Source organism: Panthera tigris, chromosome D3, assembly GCF_018350195.1.
Source record: "Panthera tigris isolate Pti1 chromosome D3, P.tigris_Pti1_mat1.1, whole genome shotgun sequence".
Lineage (NCBI taxonomy): Eukaryota > Metazoa > Chordata > Mammalia > Carnivora > Felidae > Panthera > Panthera tigris.
The window spans coordinates 22,807,411-22,823,527 of NC_056671.1; the positions used below are offsets into that span (position 1 = coordinate 22,807,411).

The 16,117-nt window shown below is 51.9% G+C and overlaps 1 protein-coding gene across 1 annotated transcript; it reads left to right on the forward strand.

Moving 5' to 3' along the window:
* Positions 1-8,840: 8,840 nt before the first annotated feature.
* Positions 8,841-15,841, forward strand: RNF215 (ring finger protein 215). Its single transcript, XM_042962799.1, has 9 exons — positions 8,841-9,125; positions 9,360-9,503; positions 9,980-10,051; positions 10,132-10,217; positions 10,677-10,833; positions 14,241-14,360; positions 14,440-14,583; positions 14,831-14,933; positions 15,022-15,841. The coding sequence occupies exons 1-9, from the start codon at positions 8,841-8,843 to the stop codon at positions 15,042-15,044; spliced, it is 1,134 nt and encodes a 377-aa protein (XP_042818733.1). The 3' UTR covers positions 15,045-15,841.
* The last annotated feature ends 276 nt before the right edge of the window (positions 15,842-16,117 follow it).

The window sequence follows — 16,117 nt, forward strand, 5'->3', positions numbered from 1 at the left end:
CAGGATAGCAGGTGGCAGCCGGGGTTCCTCCCCTGAGGCAGCTCCTTGGCCCCTGCTGTTGCCTCTCCCCCTGAAGTAATGCAGTGAGAGCAAGGAAGCCTGGAGCCAAATCCCACCTTTTCAGAGGGCAAAGTCACCTGCCTTCTCCAGGTGCCTGTTTCCTGGGGAGAAAAATAATCCTTGCCTCTTTCCCAGGGCTGCTGTGAGAATTCCAAGTGAAATAATGGCTGAAAAAGTGATGGGTGCACAAATGTGGGGGATTATTAGTACTATTATGTGTTAATTCTGAAGGCACAACAGACTGGAGAAACTGAGCCTGCCCAGCTCCTCCCAAGGAGCCCACTTCCTCTTCACTTCCGCAGTCCATCCTGGCTTTGTGAAGACGCAAATCCCCTCCCCGCCCCACTTCCCACAACCGAACCCCCCTAATTAAGTCCCTTACCTTCCCAGCTATCATTATCTAATCCCTAAGCCTTTTCTCACCCGTCTCCAGTTGTCCCAGGGATTCAAATCCCTTTAGAATGAGGTGGCCCAGTTAGCTGTGAACCCAGAAGCTGGGGGCAGGGAGCAGGGACTTCAGGACTCCCCCCGAGTGGAGGGGACAGTGGAGGAGGGTAGGAAGGGTACTGGAGACCCTGCCCTGGCTCTGGACTAGCTGGCATGAGCCTGGAGACTTCCCTTGGGCAGAGTGGGTTTTCATTTCTACACCTGTACCCTGCATCCAAGATAGAATCCAGATTCTACAGTCAGACTTGCTCAGGGCAGGTCAGTGCCTTTGAGAAACAGAATGGCATGGGATAAGCCCCCCCTGACTCTGGAGTCAGACTACCTGGGTTCAGGTTCTGGTTCCATCACCTACCAAGGTTACTTGGCCTCCATGCCTCAATTTCCCTTCCATTAGATGGCAATGATAATCTACTACCTCATATGCCTTTGGTGAGATTAAATGAGCTAGTTCATGCAAAGGGATCTTGAACAGTGCCTGGAACATATTAAATGTACTGGCTGTTTTTATTTGTACTTCTTATTTCTTCCCCCCATGATATTCTTGCCATTCAGATCTTAACACACACACCACCTCTCAGAGAGGCCTTTCTTCCCTTGGTACTGAAACTGAAGTAGCCCCCAGCAACCCACCCCCCATGCTATTTTATCTCCTTCATATGGCACTAACCGTGGCCTGAAATTACCCTGCTTGTATATGTGGTGATGGTTTCCTATCTATTCGGAAGGGCAGTTGCCATTGCTGGTCCTGGTCACTGTTCCATGTCCAGTGCCTAGAACCCAGCAGGTGCTCCATATCCATTTGTGGGCAAGACCCAGCACTCACTCTGTCCCCCAAGGGCTGGGCCCAGGGAAGGAGCAGGCCCCTGGCCACCCCTCCTTTGGTAGCCCTTCCTCCCCCTGACACCACAGTTAAGATGCTGCTACTCTGTACCTCTGACCCTGCCCTGTGTGATCTTTGGAAAGTCACCACCCCTTTCTGGGCATCCGGGGGAGGGGAGGGAGAGGGCAATGTAACTAGACAAATTTTTTAAAATCTGCTTTTTTTTTAATGTTAATTTATTTTAGAGAGAGAGAGAGAGAGAGAGCACGAGTGGGGGAGAGGCAGAGAGAGAAGGCACCAGAGGATCTGAAGAGGGCTCTGTGCTGACAGCCCGATGCAGGGCTTGAACCCATGACCCGTGAGAGCATGACCTGAGCCGAAGTCGGATGTTGAACCTACTGAGCCGCCCAGATGCCCCGACAGTCTAAGAATTTTCTAAGAAAATTTGTTACATATCCCGGAGCTCATGCCTATTAAGTGAAAGGACCTCAAGGATCTCTGAGGTCTGAAAATGCAGCCCCCCCAGCCTAGCCCTCTCTTGTTGCCACTGGTCCTGAAACCTCCCATGGGGGTAGGGGCGGGGCGCACTCCCCTCAGCTAGGCATTGCCTTCCTGAAGGCCCTTTTTGAAAACAGCAGAGTGCAGCACAGGGCCCCAGCATGGTCCCCGGGGACTAGCCTGCCTCCTGGTGGCAGCTTGATTACATTGGCCCTCTTCCATCCCGGGAGGGTACTCCTGGGTGGCAGACACACATTCTGGATATGGACTTGCCTTCCCTGCCCTTCATCCTACTTCCAGCATCGCTCACGGAATGCTTTGTCCATTTTTATGCACAGCCTGGTATCACATTGAAGAATTCATTTCACAGCAAAGGAAGAGCAGCCATGGGCTTGTGCCCGTGGAATTCACCGGCCTTACCACATATTCTATTACTGGTGTCGATTCTAAAACACTTCACTGGCCCAACCCTGTTCCACTTGGGAGAACACATGCCATGCCTCACACTTTTGTTAACAGCTTCATTTCTTCCTAGGTCCCTGCAACTTAAGGGGGTGAAGGAGATAGGGTGCACTGGGGCCTCCTCCACACAGTTCACAGCCCAGCCCAGGGCTAGGAAACCTTGTAACCCAAGACACAAGCCATTTGGAATGACAGCATGTCTGGTGAAAGCCTCCCCCAGCTCCAAAGTGTTTGGTCCAACTCCCATTTTACTTTACAGTTGGAGACACGAGCCAAGAAAAGGGAAGTGGCTTGCTCAGAAGAACATGGCAGAAAGAGTGACAGCCCTGCCCCTGCCAGCTCCCCACCCAGCCCCAGAAGTGAAGCAAGCTAGGATCTGAGGAACTTGGCTCCTCTGGAGCGGCCCACAGGGCTGAGCATCCTGTTTGTCCCTCCCTGAAGCCCGAGGTACGGCACCAGGTCTAGCTGCCTGCCTCTTCTCCCAGCTGGGATCCCTTCCTTCCCTGTTGGGTCCTCTAGTCTCCTCCTCCTCCTCAGATGTTGCGATCCCAAGCAGGACCTCTCCTGGCATTCATTCCCTGCAGTCAGTCTCCTGACTTTTGCTGCCTTGTCCCTGGGCTGATACTCCCTCCAGCAGTAGCTCCCATCTTCACTGCCCCTCTACCTGCCCCCCACCCCAACCCACCACACACAACAGCAGAAGGGCCCTAGTTGGGCTGGGCTATACCCTGCCACGTTTACAAGCACTTGTCTCTTCGAGGGTAACTAAGGGTTACCCAGCGGGAGGACAGACCACAGAGGAACTCTGATTACTCACCAAGTTTACAGGGGCACTCAGGCTCCCACTGAGGGAAAGCCAGGATTTGTATATTCGTGGGGAAGCAGAAACTTGTTCCAGGCTGGTGACAGACACAGGCAAGGCTCTGTGCCTGGTTTGTGTATGTGTATTAAGGGAGCAGTGAGGACCCCTTGCCTCGGGTGGGCAGGATGGGGGTTAGGGAGCAAGTAGTGGGAATGGGGATAGGCAGACAGTGGAGCCAGCAGCCTGGCTGATTACAGGGTGTGTCCTTGCAACCCTGTCATTGGGGCTGACAGATGGGCTGGGACATCCACAGAATTGGAGAAACAAGACTGTCAGTGGACACCAAGGAGACTTCACAGTGCATTTTGCAAATTATGGAGAATGCTTTTTTTAAAAAATATTTATTTACTTTTGAGAGAGCGAGCGATAGAGAGAGCATGCACACAAGTGGGGGTGGGGCAGAGAGAGAGAATCCCAAGGAGTCTCTGCACTGTCGGCACAGAGCCCCATGTGGGGCTCGAACTCACACACTGTGAGATCATGACCAGAGTTGAAATTAAGAGTTGGGCACTCAACCGACTGAGCCACCCAGGCCCCCCAAGAATGATTTCTTTGACATATGAAAGAATGTTAGTAACCTACGCAAAGAAATAAAGAATGATATAATGAACACTGATGTGATTTAAAAAGCAGAATACTCCTGGGTGCCCTTCCCCAATTATATCCCACAGATGAACTGAAGTTTGTTTCTCATTCCCTTGATTTTCTCTATAGTTATGTTGCAGATGAATTTATCTCTTAACAATATAGTCAGTCTTGTGTGTTTCTTCTTTAATTGAGGTGAAATTGAGGTGAAATTCACATAACATAAAATTAACAATTTTAGAGTTAAAAAAAGTCTAGTGGTACTTCGTACATTCACAATGTGGTGCAGCCAGCACCTCTATCTAGTTCCAAAACATTTTCATCACCCCGGAAAGAAACCTTATACCCGTTAAGCAGTTACTTACCATTTCCTCTACCTGCCCCCTGACCCAGTCACCAATCAGCTTTCTGTCTCTACAAATTTATCTATTCTGGATATATCATACAATATCTAGGCCTTTTGTGTGGGGGTTATTTCACTTAGCATAACGTTTTCAAGCTTCAACCATATGGTAGCATGGGTCAGTACTTCATTCCTATTTATGGCTAAATAATATTCTATTATATGGACATATCAAAATTTATCCATCAATCAATGGACATTTCAGTTGTTTCCACCTTTCAATCATTGTGAATAATACTGCTATGAACACTGGTGTACAAATCTCTGTTCGAGTCCTTGCCTTCATTTATTTTGGATATATACCCACAAGTAGAATTGCTGGATAATATAGTAATTTTACGTTTAATTTTTTAAGGATTTTCCATAGCAGCTGCACCATTTTACATTCCCATTCTTGATCCATTTTGAGTTAATTTTTGTATATAGCGTGAGGTAGGAGTCCAATTTCATTCTTTTGCATGTAGCTGTCCAGTTGTCCCAGCACCATTTGTTAAAGAGACTATTCTTTCCCTTATTGAATAGTCTTGGCACCCTTATTGAAAATCAGTTGGCCATAGATGTCTGGGTATATTTCTGGACTGGCAATTGTATTCCATTGATCTATGGATCGCTTTATGCCAGTACCACACTGTTTTGATTACTGTACTTTGTAGTATATTTTTAAATTGGGAAGTGTGAGTCCTCTAAATTTGTTCTCTTCTTTTTTTTTTATTTTTTTTAACGTTTATTTATTTTTGAGACAGAGAGAGACAGAGCATGAACGAGGGAGGGTCAGAGAGAGGGAGACACAGAATCTGAAACAGGCTCCAGGCTCCGAGCTGTCAGCACAGAGCCCGACGCGGGGCTCAAACTCACAGACCGCGAGATCATGACCTGAGCCGAAGTCGGCCGCCCAACCTACTGAGCCACCCAGGCGCCCCAACTTCTTTTTCTTTTTAATGTTTATTTACTTATTTGGGATGTGGGGGGAGAGAGAGAGAGAGAGAGAGAGAGAGAGAGAGAGAGAGAATGAATATCCCAAGCAGGCTCCATGCTGTAAGTGCAGTCTGTCATGGGGCTTAAACTCACAAACCGTGAGATCATGACCTAAGCCCAAATCAAGAGTCAGATGCCCAACCCCCAAGCCATCCAGATGTCCCTGTTCCTTTTTTTCAATATGGGGTATTCAGGGCTCCTTGCAATTCCATACGAATTTTAGGATGAGTTTTCCATGTCTTCAAAAAAGGTCATTAGGATTTCAGTAGGGATTGCATTGAATCTGCACATTAATTTGGGTAGTATGGCCATCTTAACAATATTAAGTCTGCCAACCCATTAACATGGATGTCTCTCCATTTATTTAGGTCTTCTTTAATTTATTTCAGGAATGTTTTGTAGTTTTCAATGCACGTTTTTCAGCTCCTTGCCTAAGCTTATTCCCAGGTAATTTAATTTTTTATGGAAACTATCATAAATAGAATCGTTACCTTAATGTTCTTTTAAAATCATTCATTGCTGGTGTGGAGATACACAACTGATTTTTATGTGTTGATCTTTTACATTCTGACTTTTCTTAAAAGTTTATTTTGAGAGAGAGAGCATGTGCAAGCAGGGGAGGGGCAGAGAGAGAGAGGGAGAGGGAGAATCCCAAGCAGGCTCCATGCTGTCAGCCTGGAGTCCAGTGAGGGGCTCCATCTCACAAATCGGGAGATCACGACCTGAGCCGAAATCAAGAGTCGGGTGCTTAACCCACTGAGCCACCCAGGCGCCCTTAAATCCTGATGTTTTGGGGCTTAAATGATATTATTATTTGAAGACTTGCTTTTTGTGCCAAGCATTCTATTAGAATTGTCCATGATGATACGCACAACTAATACATTTGTTTTTCTCTGTTGCGTGGTATTTTACATAAGAAGATACTACAGTTTATCTCTTCTCCTAGTGATGACGAGTCAGGCTATTTTAGTCTTTTACTATTCAAGCAGGGCTGCTCTGCATATACCCAGGGAATGGTTCTCACCTGGGACTGCACATTAGAGTCATCTGGAGTACAAGTCTTTTGTCATTACCAGCAACAAGGCCCTACCTCCCAAGATTCTGTTGATTTGGAGTAGGGTTTGGGCAGCATTTTTAAGAAGATCCTTAGATGATTCTTTTTTTTTTTTTTTAATTTTTTTTTCAACTTTTTTTTTAAATTTATTTTTGGGACAGAGAGAGACAGAGCATGAATGGGGGAGGATCAGAGAGAGAGGGAGACACAGAATCGGAAACAGGCTCCAGGCTCCGAGCCATCAGCCCAGAGCCTGACGCGGGGCTCGAACTCACGGACCGCGAGATCGTGACCTGGCTGAAGTCGGACGCTTAACCGACTGCGCCACCCAGGCGCCCCGATCCTTAGATGATTCTAATGTTCAGTCTGTGTTGAGAACCACTACTCTAGAGTGTATACCTAGGAGTGGGATTCCTGGGAGTGTACATTTTCAGTTTGATATGATGTAAAATCGTTGCCAACTGTATGGTACAACCAAGCCATACCACCCTCAATAGTACATATTCCATTATTCCACATCCCTACCAACCCATGACATGTCAGATTTAAAATTTTTGCCAGTTGATCTCTCGTGTGATCTTAACTTGTATTTTCCTGATTACTGATGACGTTGAGCACCTTGTTATATCTATTGACCATTCTTGTTGTTCTTTTGTCAATTGCCTATGCGTACCCCAGGCCCTTAACTATCTATCCATTTGTACATTCTGCAGAGGAATCCTTTGGTTGCAAACACCTTCTCCCAGTTTGTGGCTTCCCCTGCCATTCTATTACAAGGTTCTGATTAACAGAAGTTTGTCATTTTAAGGGTGCCTGGGTGGCTCAGTTGGTTAAGCGTCAGACTTTGGCTCAGGCCATGATCTCACGGTTTGTGAGTTCGAGCCTCGGGTCGGGCTCTGGGCTGACAGCTCAGAGCCTGGAGCCTGCTTCGTATTCTGTGTCTCCCCCTCTCTCTGCCCCCTCCCTTGCTCACACTCTGTGTCTCTCTGTCTCTCCATAATAAATAAATGTTTAAAAATAAATAAATAAACATTAAAATAAAATTTAGAAGTTTGTCATTTTATTGTAGATGCATTTTTTTCAATCTTTTCCTTTATAATCTGTTTTTACATTGTAAAAAATCTCTCCTGACCTTGAAGGAAATACGATAGCCTTTTATATTTCTTTCTAAAAATGTTTGAAGTATTACTTTTCATATTTAGATCTTTAATTCACACTGGATTGATTTTTTTGTGTATGATGCGCAGAAGAGGTCCAATTTCATTTCTTTTCCTTATGGTAAACTCATTTTCTTAGCACGATTTGCCAAACAGTGCATCATACTGGCCCTCCCCACTCCCCAACTGCAGCGCTTCCTCTGACATAGCCACATTTTAGGTATGGAGGCCAGTTTCTGGCTTCTCTGTTGGATGTCTGTTTGTCTGTCTTTGGACTTACATCGGACTGTCTTATTCTCTCCATCTTATTCTTCAGGGGCATCTTGACAGTTCATCATCGGTGGTTTTATGGGTGTTCACTATAAAATTCTTTCAAATTTTCTGTATATTTGAAAATGTTCAAAATAAAATACTGGGGAAAGAGTGTTGTGGCTTATCTGGCCTTTGCCCTTTTATCAAGATACAGTTTTTATTTTTAAAAAATTATTTATATTTGAGAGAGAGAGGGAGGAGACAGAGAATGCCAAGCAGGCTCTGTGCTGCCCGCGCAGAGCCATACATGGGGCTGGAACTCACAAACCATGAGATCACACTGAGCCAAAATCAAGAGTAGGAAGCTCAACAGACTGAGCCACCCAGGCGCCCCAGGATACAATTTTTAAAAGGTTCAGATTTCTGACGAAGTAGTTCCCAGCAGCCACAACCTTTGGGAGAAAAGGATGAGTTTTAGGACGTGTGGACCTCTCACATTCCTTTAGGCATCAGAAATTGTTAGAGATGAGGCAGTGCTGCTCTAATATCACGCTCATTTTACTACCCAGGAAAGTGACCTGCCTGAAGACCCAGCCTGTGGGAGCCACTGAGGAGTTGTGTCTGCCCTGCTTTGTCTAGGCAAGCACCCCGAGCCCCTTTCTCAGCCCTTTCAGGACCCTTCCCCCATCTTCTTTCCACGCCAATGTCTGGTTCTCTGTCTCCTGGAGCTTGGTCTGGAGGAGAGATAGAAACCCAGGAAGGAGGGGGTTGTGACTTGACCAAGGCCACACCGTATGACCGTGTAACCGTTAAGGCTGGCGCACAGCAAGGGCTGTCCCTTGTTCCTGCCCTTCTGGAGCCCTGATCGTGCCTCCGCCTCCCCTTGCGGCCAACTTTTTCCCTCGGTCTCCCCTGCTCTGGTCTCGGCAGGTCTGACAACGGCCACAGGCGGTGACCGCTAACTCTCTTACTTCCCACCTCTGCACAGACCTCTACCCGGGCTCCGCCCCATTCCGGCCTCCGCGGCCGCCGGCGCCTGAATTCTCCGCCGCCACCAGGGGGTGCGCGCGGCCCAGTCTGAGCGCTGGAGTCGCAAAGAACCACCCCCATCCTGGCGCCCCGCCCCGCCCCGTCCGGCCCCGCCCCCGCCCCTCCCGGCGCCCCGCCCCGTCCGGCCGCGGCCTCGTTCCTTACGTTCCCCACCCCCTCGCCCCCCAGCGCCCCGGACCCCCGGCTCCCGTCTCTTCTGCTCGCAGGGTCCGGCCATGGGCCCCGCCGCTCGCCCCGTTCTGAGGTCGCCCCCGCCGCCTCCTCCGCCGCCGCCGTCGCCACTGCTACTGCTGCTGCCCCTGCTGCCGCTCTGGCTGGGCCTGGCGGGACCCGGCGCCGCGGCGGACGGCAGCGAGCCTGCGGCCAGGGCGGGGCGGGGCGGGGCCCGCGCCGTGAGGGTGGACGTGAGGCTGCCGCGGCAGGACGCTCTGATCCTGGAGGGCGTCAGGATTGGCCCCGAAGCCGACCCAGCACCCACGCTGGGCGGTCGCCTGCTGCTGGTGAGCGCAGCCGAGCCATCTGGCTCCGCACCCAGATCTGGCCTTCATCCTGGACCAAGCCCTAGCAGTCCAGCGCCCCCTCCCCAGGCTGCCCAGGCCCCAGATTCCGGCTTCCAAAACCCGAGATCCAGATGCTCTCCCCTTCAAACTCGCTTCCAAACCCTGGCCTTGAATCCTCCGTGTGTCCCCTCTTCTTCCCCCTCCTCCCTCTGCCGATGGTCCTTTGCCCCACAGATGGACATCGTGGATGCTGAGCAGGAGGTGCCGGTAGAAGGCTGGATTGCAGTGGCATACGTGGGCAAGGAGCAGGCGGCCCACTTCCACCAGGAGAGTCAGGGCAGCGGCCCGCAGGCCTATCCTAAGGCCCTGGTTCAGCAGGTGCAGAGGGTGTAGGTGGCAAAGGGGGCTGGAGGAAGGGGTTTCAAGGCATCTGCTAGAGCCAGACTACCATGTGGGCCCCTAAGGAGCTTCCAGAGAAACCCTGGGCCTGGGTGAGGCAAGGGCCCCCAGTTTGTAGAATTGAGTCAGTGGAAGCAGGGAGGTGGGAGGAGGCCAGAGAGTGAGGAAACTTCATCAGGCTCTGAGAGTATCAGATGGGGAGTTCCTGCCCAGGGTCTAGGGGCAGGCCCTTCCTGCTAGGACCAGGGAAGGCACAGAATCACTGGAGTCCCACAGAGCATCTGGGGGAATGGCAGGAGGAATAAGAGTTTCTGCCCTTGACCTCAAAGAGTGTACAGCCAGTCTGTCCAGAGGAAACACTTGCTGCAGAGCCAGCAACTAAGAACCCTGTCGTGGGTGGTGAAGCAGGTGTGTGGGCAGGGTGCCTGCTAGCTTCTGCCTTTGTCCCCTTGCAGATGCGGAGGGCGCTCTTCCTGGGAGCCTCTGCCCTGCTCCTCCTCATCTTGAACCACAACGTGGTCCGAGAGGTAAACGTGTTCAGGCAGTGGGGGTGTGCAGGCCAGGGAAGAGGGGACCAAGGCCAGCTGACCTTCTTGTCCATTAACAGCTAGACATATCGCAGCTTCTGCTCAGACCAGTGATTGTCCTCCATTATTCCTCCAATGTCACCAAGCTACTGGAGGCACTGCTGCAGTGAGTTGGGGTTTGGGTTCCAAAGGACTGGGCCTGGGAGCCTGGGTACTGAGGGGTCCCTGAATCTGCCATGGTTCAGAGGTCTCAGGACCAGGGATTTTCTTGTTAACCTTAAAGCTATAGTCTCTTAGTCTGAAAAATGAGTGAGGGGACTGAAAGAGTGAGTGAGGGGTCTGGAGCAAAGAGACAGCTCTAGGGACAGAGGGGAATTGGCTCTAGCAAGGAGGAAGCTGGATTCCTGATTGACGGGTTCTTTCTGGGACTTGCAGGCCTCCCTGGCCTGGCTGATACAAGAACTGGAAAAACCAATAGCCAGGAAGGACCTAGAAGCCAAAGCAGAAGGGCTGTGGGAGGATACTTGGGGGTATCCTTTTTTTTCTACAAGGCTGGGGTGGATGGGTCTGGGCCTCTTCTCCCAAGAGTCCTTCCGTCTGGCCCCTCTGTGGCTTTCCCTTCCAGGAGGACCCAGGCCACAGCTGAGATCACCAGCGGAGAGTCCCTGTCAGCCAATATCGAGTGGAAGCTGACCCTGTGGACCACCTGTGGCCTCTCCAAGGATGGCTACGGAGGATGGCAGGACTTGGTGTGCCTGGGAGGCAGTCGGGCCCAGGAGCAGGTGGGTGCCTGGGGGGAGGAGACTCAGGTGGGGCCGCACACATGCCTTGTCTCAGATCCTGTGGCCTCTCCTCGCCTTGGTGACCAGGAGCACTTCTTCCACCTCCCAGGGCTGAAATGAGTGTTCATTGACATGGTGGGTGCTCCGTGCAGTGCCTGACCGGGGTCATGCACAGTGTCAACTACTATTGTCATGTTATTCTCCCGCTCAGAAGCCCTCTTTGGCTGCCCATTGCCTACAGAATAACGCTCAGACTTCTTAGTCTGGCTTTCACAGCGCTCCTAATTACTCACCTATCCTTTCTTTTCTAGCTTTCTCCTTATATTCTGCATCCTGTGCCATTTACTGGCCTTCACACATACCCTGGTTTCCTGCCGCTAGGCCTTGCCCATGCCTGCTCTTTTTCTCTGGTTCCATATGTCTCTGTCTGCCTGCTTTCTTTGGAAAGTTTCCCTCACAACCTCTGCTCACCGTTCCTCTCTCCTTCTTCTAAATCACAGCAGTGCCTTGTCAAGCCCTTCACAGGGTTCTTAGGACAGGCCATCCCGTATATGTGTTGGGGAATGGGTGTCTCCTGAAGGCTGGGGCTATGTCTTACTTATCTCTGGATTTCTCAATGCTGGGCATCGAGAGGGTTCAAAGGTATTCCATCCATAAGCATTTCTCGAATCCCTACTCTTTGCAGGGCAGGCATGTCCTGGTCTCCTGGTGGGCAGCCTCCGGTAGATGTTGGTGGATGTGGACCATGCGGGGCAGCTTCAAGTCAGGCAGACTTGCAATTTTAGCTGAGTGATCTCAGGCTGTGTGTTTAACTTCTCTGGTCTCATATCCCTCACTTGTGAACCAAGGCCAGCGCACAGCCACAGGGTTGTCAGGGAGTCGTGTACCTAAAGCTCGCGGTGGGCATGGAGCAGATGGGCAGGTGCTGCTACCCTGAATATCTTCACTATTAGAAGTTCCTGAATGAGTTAGCAGTCATCAGATAACTTTTGAGATCTTAGGACACTTAGGGCTCCATGAGAAGGGCTGTGGAGGGTCCAAAAGACCTGAGACACCTGGGCTCAGTCCTGAAGGGCTCAAAGATGAGCAGGGCTCTCTCACACAAAAAGGCCTCTGCAGTTCAGCCCAGCTTGTGGTATTTACTGTTTGAGCAGCAGGAACTGAACCCCAGTTCTGTGAAGGGAAGGAGCAGCCACTAGGACTGGTAGAATGGAAGGGCTTTCTGGAAGAAAAGGGAGCCCCACCGTATTTCCCCCTGGAGGGCAGCCCACTCACACCTGTGGGTGGGGCAGACATTTGATGAAGGGCTATCAGATGAGAGGAAGTGCCTGTAGAAAGACTGGAGATAGGGAAGGGGCAGGCTGGGCAAGGGGCCTGGAGCTGGGAATGTATGCAGTCTTCAGGTCAGTCTGGCTGGTACAGAGGGCAAAGCTGAACAGCCATGCTGCTGGCCACAGCGGACCCATACAATTGTTGGCTAGCCATGATAGCTGAGGAATCTTAAGGGTGGCTGAAGCCAGCTCTCAGCCCCAACCCCAGGGCCTAGTCACCATCCTTCCAGCTTCAAAATCCAGAGCTGCAGCACCCGTGTATCAGAAAGGTCAGATGAACCACTCCCTTACTGCTTGGATGGACAGACCCTGCCCTCCCTCCTCACCTGGGGGTCCCTAAGATGGGCTGAGCCTGGGGAGGCTGGTCTCCAGCCTGCAGCAGCGCTCCAAGGCGGCCATGCCCTCCACCCACCCAGTGCCCACAGTCTGCTCCAAAGCCTGGAAGTCCAGGTTCCACCCTGGAGAGCTTACATTGCAATGGCCATGGAGTCCTGCCACGTGTCAGTCTGGCTCAGCAGGGTAGCTCCAGCCCTGGGCTCCAGCCCTGGGCCCCATTTGGGGAGGAGATAGGCCATGGCTGTCCCTCTGCTGGGTTGAGCATGGGGCTGGTGGTGGGCATCGGCCCTTGGGACACAGCAAATGCATCTGAGCTCAGCCTAAGGCGCTGTGGAAAGCTTCCTGGAGCAGGTGCACAAGGGAGACAGGGACACAGAGACCACAAGGGAGAGGGTGAGGAGTGGGAAGCTGGGGCTCACTGACATCTCTTGATAATGGTCTCTCGGGTGCCACCGCTGAGCAAGATTAACATCTTGTGACACTAGTGACACCCAGCCTTATCCAGAGTGGTGTTCTCTTTTGGTAGCAAATAATTTCTCGGCCTCTCTCCCCCAACATGATGATAGTTGAACTTCATTGTTGGCTGAGGAAGAACATGATGGCAGAAAGCTACTAGGAATGCAGAAAGCTTTTAAATGAATACATTCATTCCTCCTAACATATCCAAAGACCCTGTGAAAAGGTGAGCCTGTGTGGGTGAGCTGGCTGGAGTTTGCTTACTCTGCTGCATCATTCCCTGAGCCAGCTGTTTTGTAGTCAAAGTCCAGCTGCCACATTGCTGTGGGGGGAGTTCAGTCAAAGTCACTATGTACCCCAGAACTCTGAGGCCTTCAGGGGACTCTCAAAGGCTGAGGCAGGTCAGATGTGGTTCCCTCCCACCAGCGGGACCACCAAGGGCGGCGGCAGGGAAGTACACACTAAAGAGTGTGAGGAGGGCTTGGCTGGGCAGGGGGAGGCGAGTGGGAGCATTTGCTTAGCCCTGGTGGTCAGGGAGAGCTCGGGAGCAAGGGACTTCCAAAGGCATTAGCCAAGGGAAGGGGTGAGGAAGAACAGGGAACATGAGAAGAAGCAAGGAACAGAGTGGGTGGAAGATCTAGGGCCTTGTCAGAGGGCTGCTAGAGGAGTTTGGGTTTTCTCCTGAGGGTGGGGGCATTGCAGGGAAGAGTGTCCAGCAGGGGTCCTCCATGATCAGTTTGCAGGTGAGATCCTTGTGGCTGTGGGAAATGGGCTAATGAGGCTTGAGCAGGTCACCCAAGGAGTGGAGGGGTGGGACGGAGGGAAGGGATGCATGAGACTCCTAAGCGTGAAGCCACAGGGGACCATGTGAATGTTCTGCCCACACAGAAGTGGGTAAGTGATGGCGCTCAAGAAAGTAGACCAGGAGAAGTGTGGGTTAGGGATTGGGATGGGAAGGTGAGCTGGGGAGGGGCTGGGGAGTCTGTAAGGCTGCCAGAGAGAGGCTTCCAAGTATGCAAAACATACTGAGTTTGTTGCCCAAGAGAGGCCTGGGCTGGGGACACATGTGGGTCCCCTCAGCTGCTGGACGAGGAGTTGTGTAGACAGCCGGGGCAGACCCTGGGAGCACACAGATGGGAGGAACAGAGGCTTCAGAAGAGAAAGCCAGGAGCCTGCAGGGACACAGTGCCAACGGACCTTACCTGCCTGGTCCTTTGAGGGGATTTACTGTGGGAAGAGTGTGGAGTGGCCCCAGGACCCCTGACACTCTACTCCCCTCTCCAGAAGCCCCTACAGCAGCTGTGGAACGCCATCCTGCTGGTGGCCATGCTCCTGTGCACAGGCCTTGTGGTTCAGGCCCAGCGGCAGGCGTCAAGGCAGAGCCAGCGGGAGCCCGGAGGCCAGGTGAGAGCCAGCTCCTGGGAGCCCCGGTGCCCCCAGACCTCCAGCCTACCCTTTAACTGTGTCTGCCCTCCCCCAACAGGTAGATCTGTTCAAGCGCCGTGTGGTGCGGAGACTGGCATCCCTCAAGACCCGGCGCTGCCGTCTGGGTAGGGCAGCACAGGGGCCCCCAGAGCCTGGTGCTGAGACTTGCGCCGTGTGTTTGGACTACTTCTGCAACAAGCAGGTTAGTGCCCTGGGCAGAGGCCAGCCATCAGCTGACCCATGATGTCTCTCACTCCACTCCTGAGAGACCCCAGAACCATTCCGACCGGGCCCTTATGCTCCCAGCCCCTGCTATAATTAGGAAAGCAGAATGGTGGGTGGGGGATAGGCCACAGGATTTTCATCATTTCCCCAGCTCAGGTGGGGGCCAGGCATCCCCACTTGGAGGCTTGACTCTGGGGCCTGAACTCTTGCCTCACCCCCTGCAGTGGCTCCGGGTGCTGCCCTGTAAGCATGAGTTTCACCGAGACTGCGTGGACCCCTGGCTGATGCTCCAGCAGACCTGCCCTCTGTGCAAATTCAATGTGCTGGGTAAGCACCAAGGGTGGGGACCCTTGGCTGGCTATATACCTGCTTCCCACCTGACCCTTCCTTCCTGTTTTTTCCTCCTTTTCTGCAGGGAACCGCTACTCAGATGATTAGCTGCCGCAGCTGCATCTCTGCATGTGGTCAAGGGACCCTCCCGCCTGCACCCTGGCCCTAGGCCTGGGCTCGTGGAACACAACAGCAGATGGACGGGAAGCTCTGCTGGTGGGAGGAAGGATAGGGACCTCCCCTCCTGGGGGGCAAGGCACCCCATCATATTTGTACTGGGAAGGAGGGACCACAGCCCCCAGTTAAGGATGCAGGGTCTGGACCTGCCAGTCAAGAGGGAAAAGCCACTTTGGGCCCCTTCTCTGCCATCCTGGCGTGTCTGTGTCTGCCCTCCCCACAGACAGATCCCATGACCCTGGGTGGGAACCCTGGAAAGAGGGTGTGGGGCAGCGCAGCTGTTCCCAGGGCTCTGGCAGCTCTCTGACCTGCCTGTCCAGGTATCCCTGGGGGCTGAGGCTGCAGTGGCTGGCCAGGCTTTATGCTTATTTATTGGGGTTTGGGTTGTGGGAGGAGCTGTCCAGCCTTGGGGACACCTCTTGGTCAAGGCTGTGATGGTCAACCCAGAGAGGCCCTTCCACTGATACTGCCCTCAGCCCTTGGACACTGGGAGCTATGAGTGCTACTGCCTGTCCAGCGGGGTTCCCTTCCCAGGCCTGGCTGGGATTAGAGGCCTCAAGAGCCATCAAGTCCTGTGCTTCTTGGCCGGGCTATAGGTTGCCGACCAGGATACTTGAAGCTGCAGGATAAATGTGGTGCATCTTTTAGGGGCAGCCAGTTTTTTTAGATTTGGGGTAGGGGGGAGGTTTAATATTGAAGTAAACATGGATATATTTTAACATAAGCTATCAGATTTGTGTGGATGTTTTAAGACAGAAGAGTCACTTTGGGCTCTACTGTGTGGGAGGTGGATTTTAAAATGGGCCCCAAGATCTCCCAGCCTTCCTGAACATCCCCTGTTATAAACCTGCAACTATGAGTCTAATGGATTTAATTCCCATGATTAGGTTATGTTATATGGCACAGTTGACTTTAAGGTAGAGAAAGTATCCAAGAGGGCCTAACCTAACACGAGAGCCCATTAGAAGCAGAGAGTTTTCTCTAGTTGATGGAAGAAGAAGTCA

Coding starts and splice junctions, on each gene's coding strand:
- RNF215 (XM_042962799.1), top strand. CDS start 8,841: ATGGGCCCCGCCGCTCGCCCCGTTCTGAGGTCGCCCCCGCCGCCTCCT. Junction 10,834..14,240: donor GCAGTCGGGCCCAGGAGCAG/GTGGGTGCCTGG, acceptor TCCCCTCTCCAG/AAGCCCCTACAGCAGCTGTG. Junction 14,584..14,830: donor ACTACTTCTGCAACAAGCAG/GTTAGTGCCCTG, acceptor CACCCCCTGCAG/TGGCTCCGGGTGCTGCCCTG.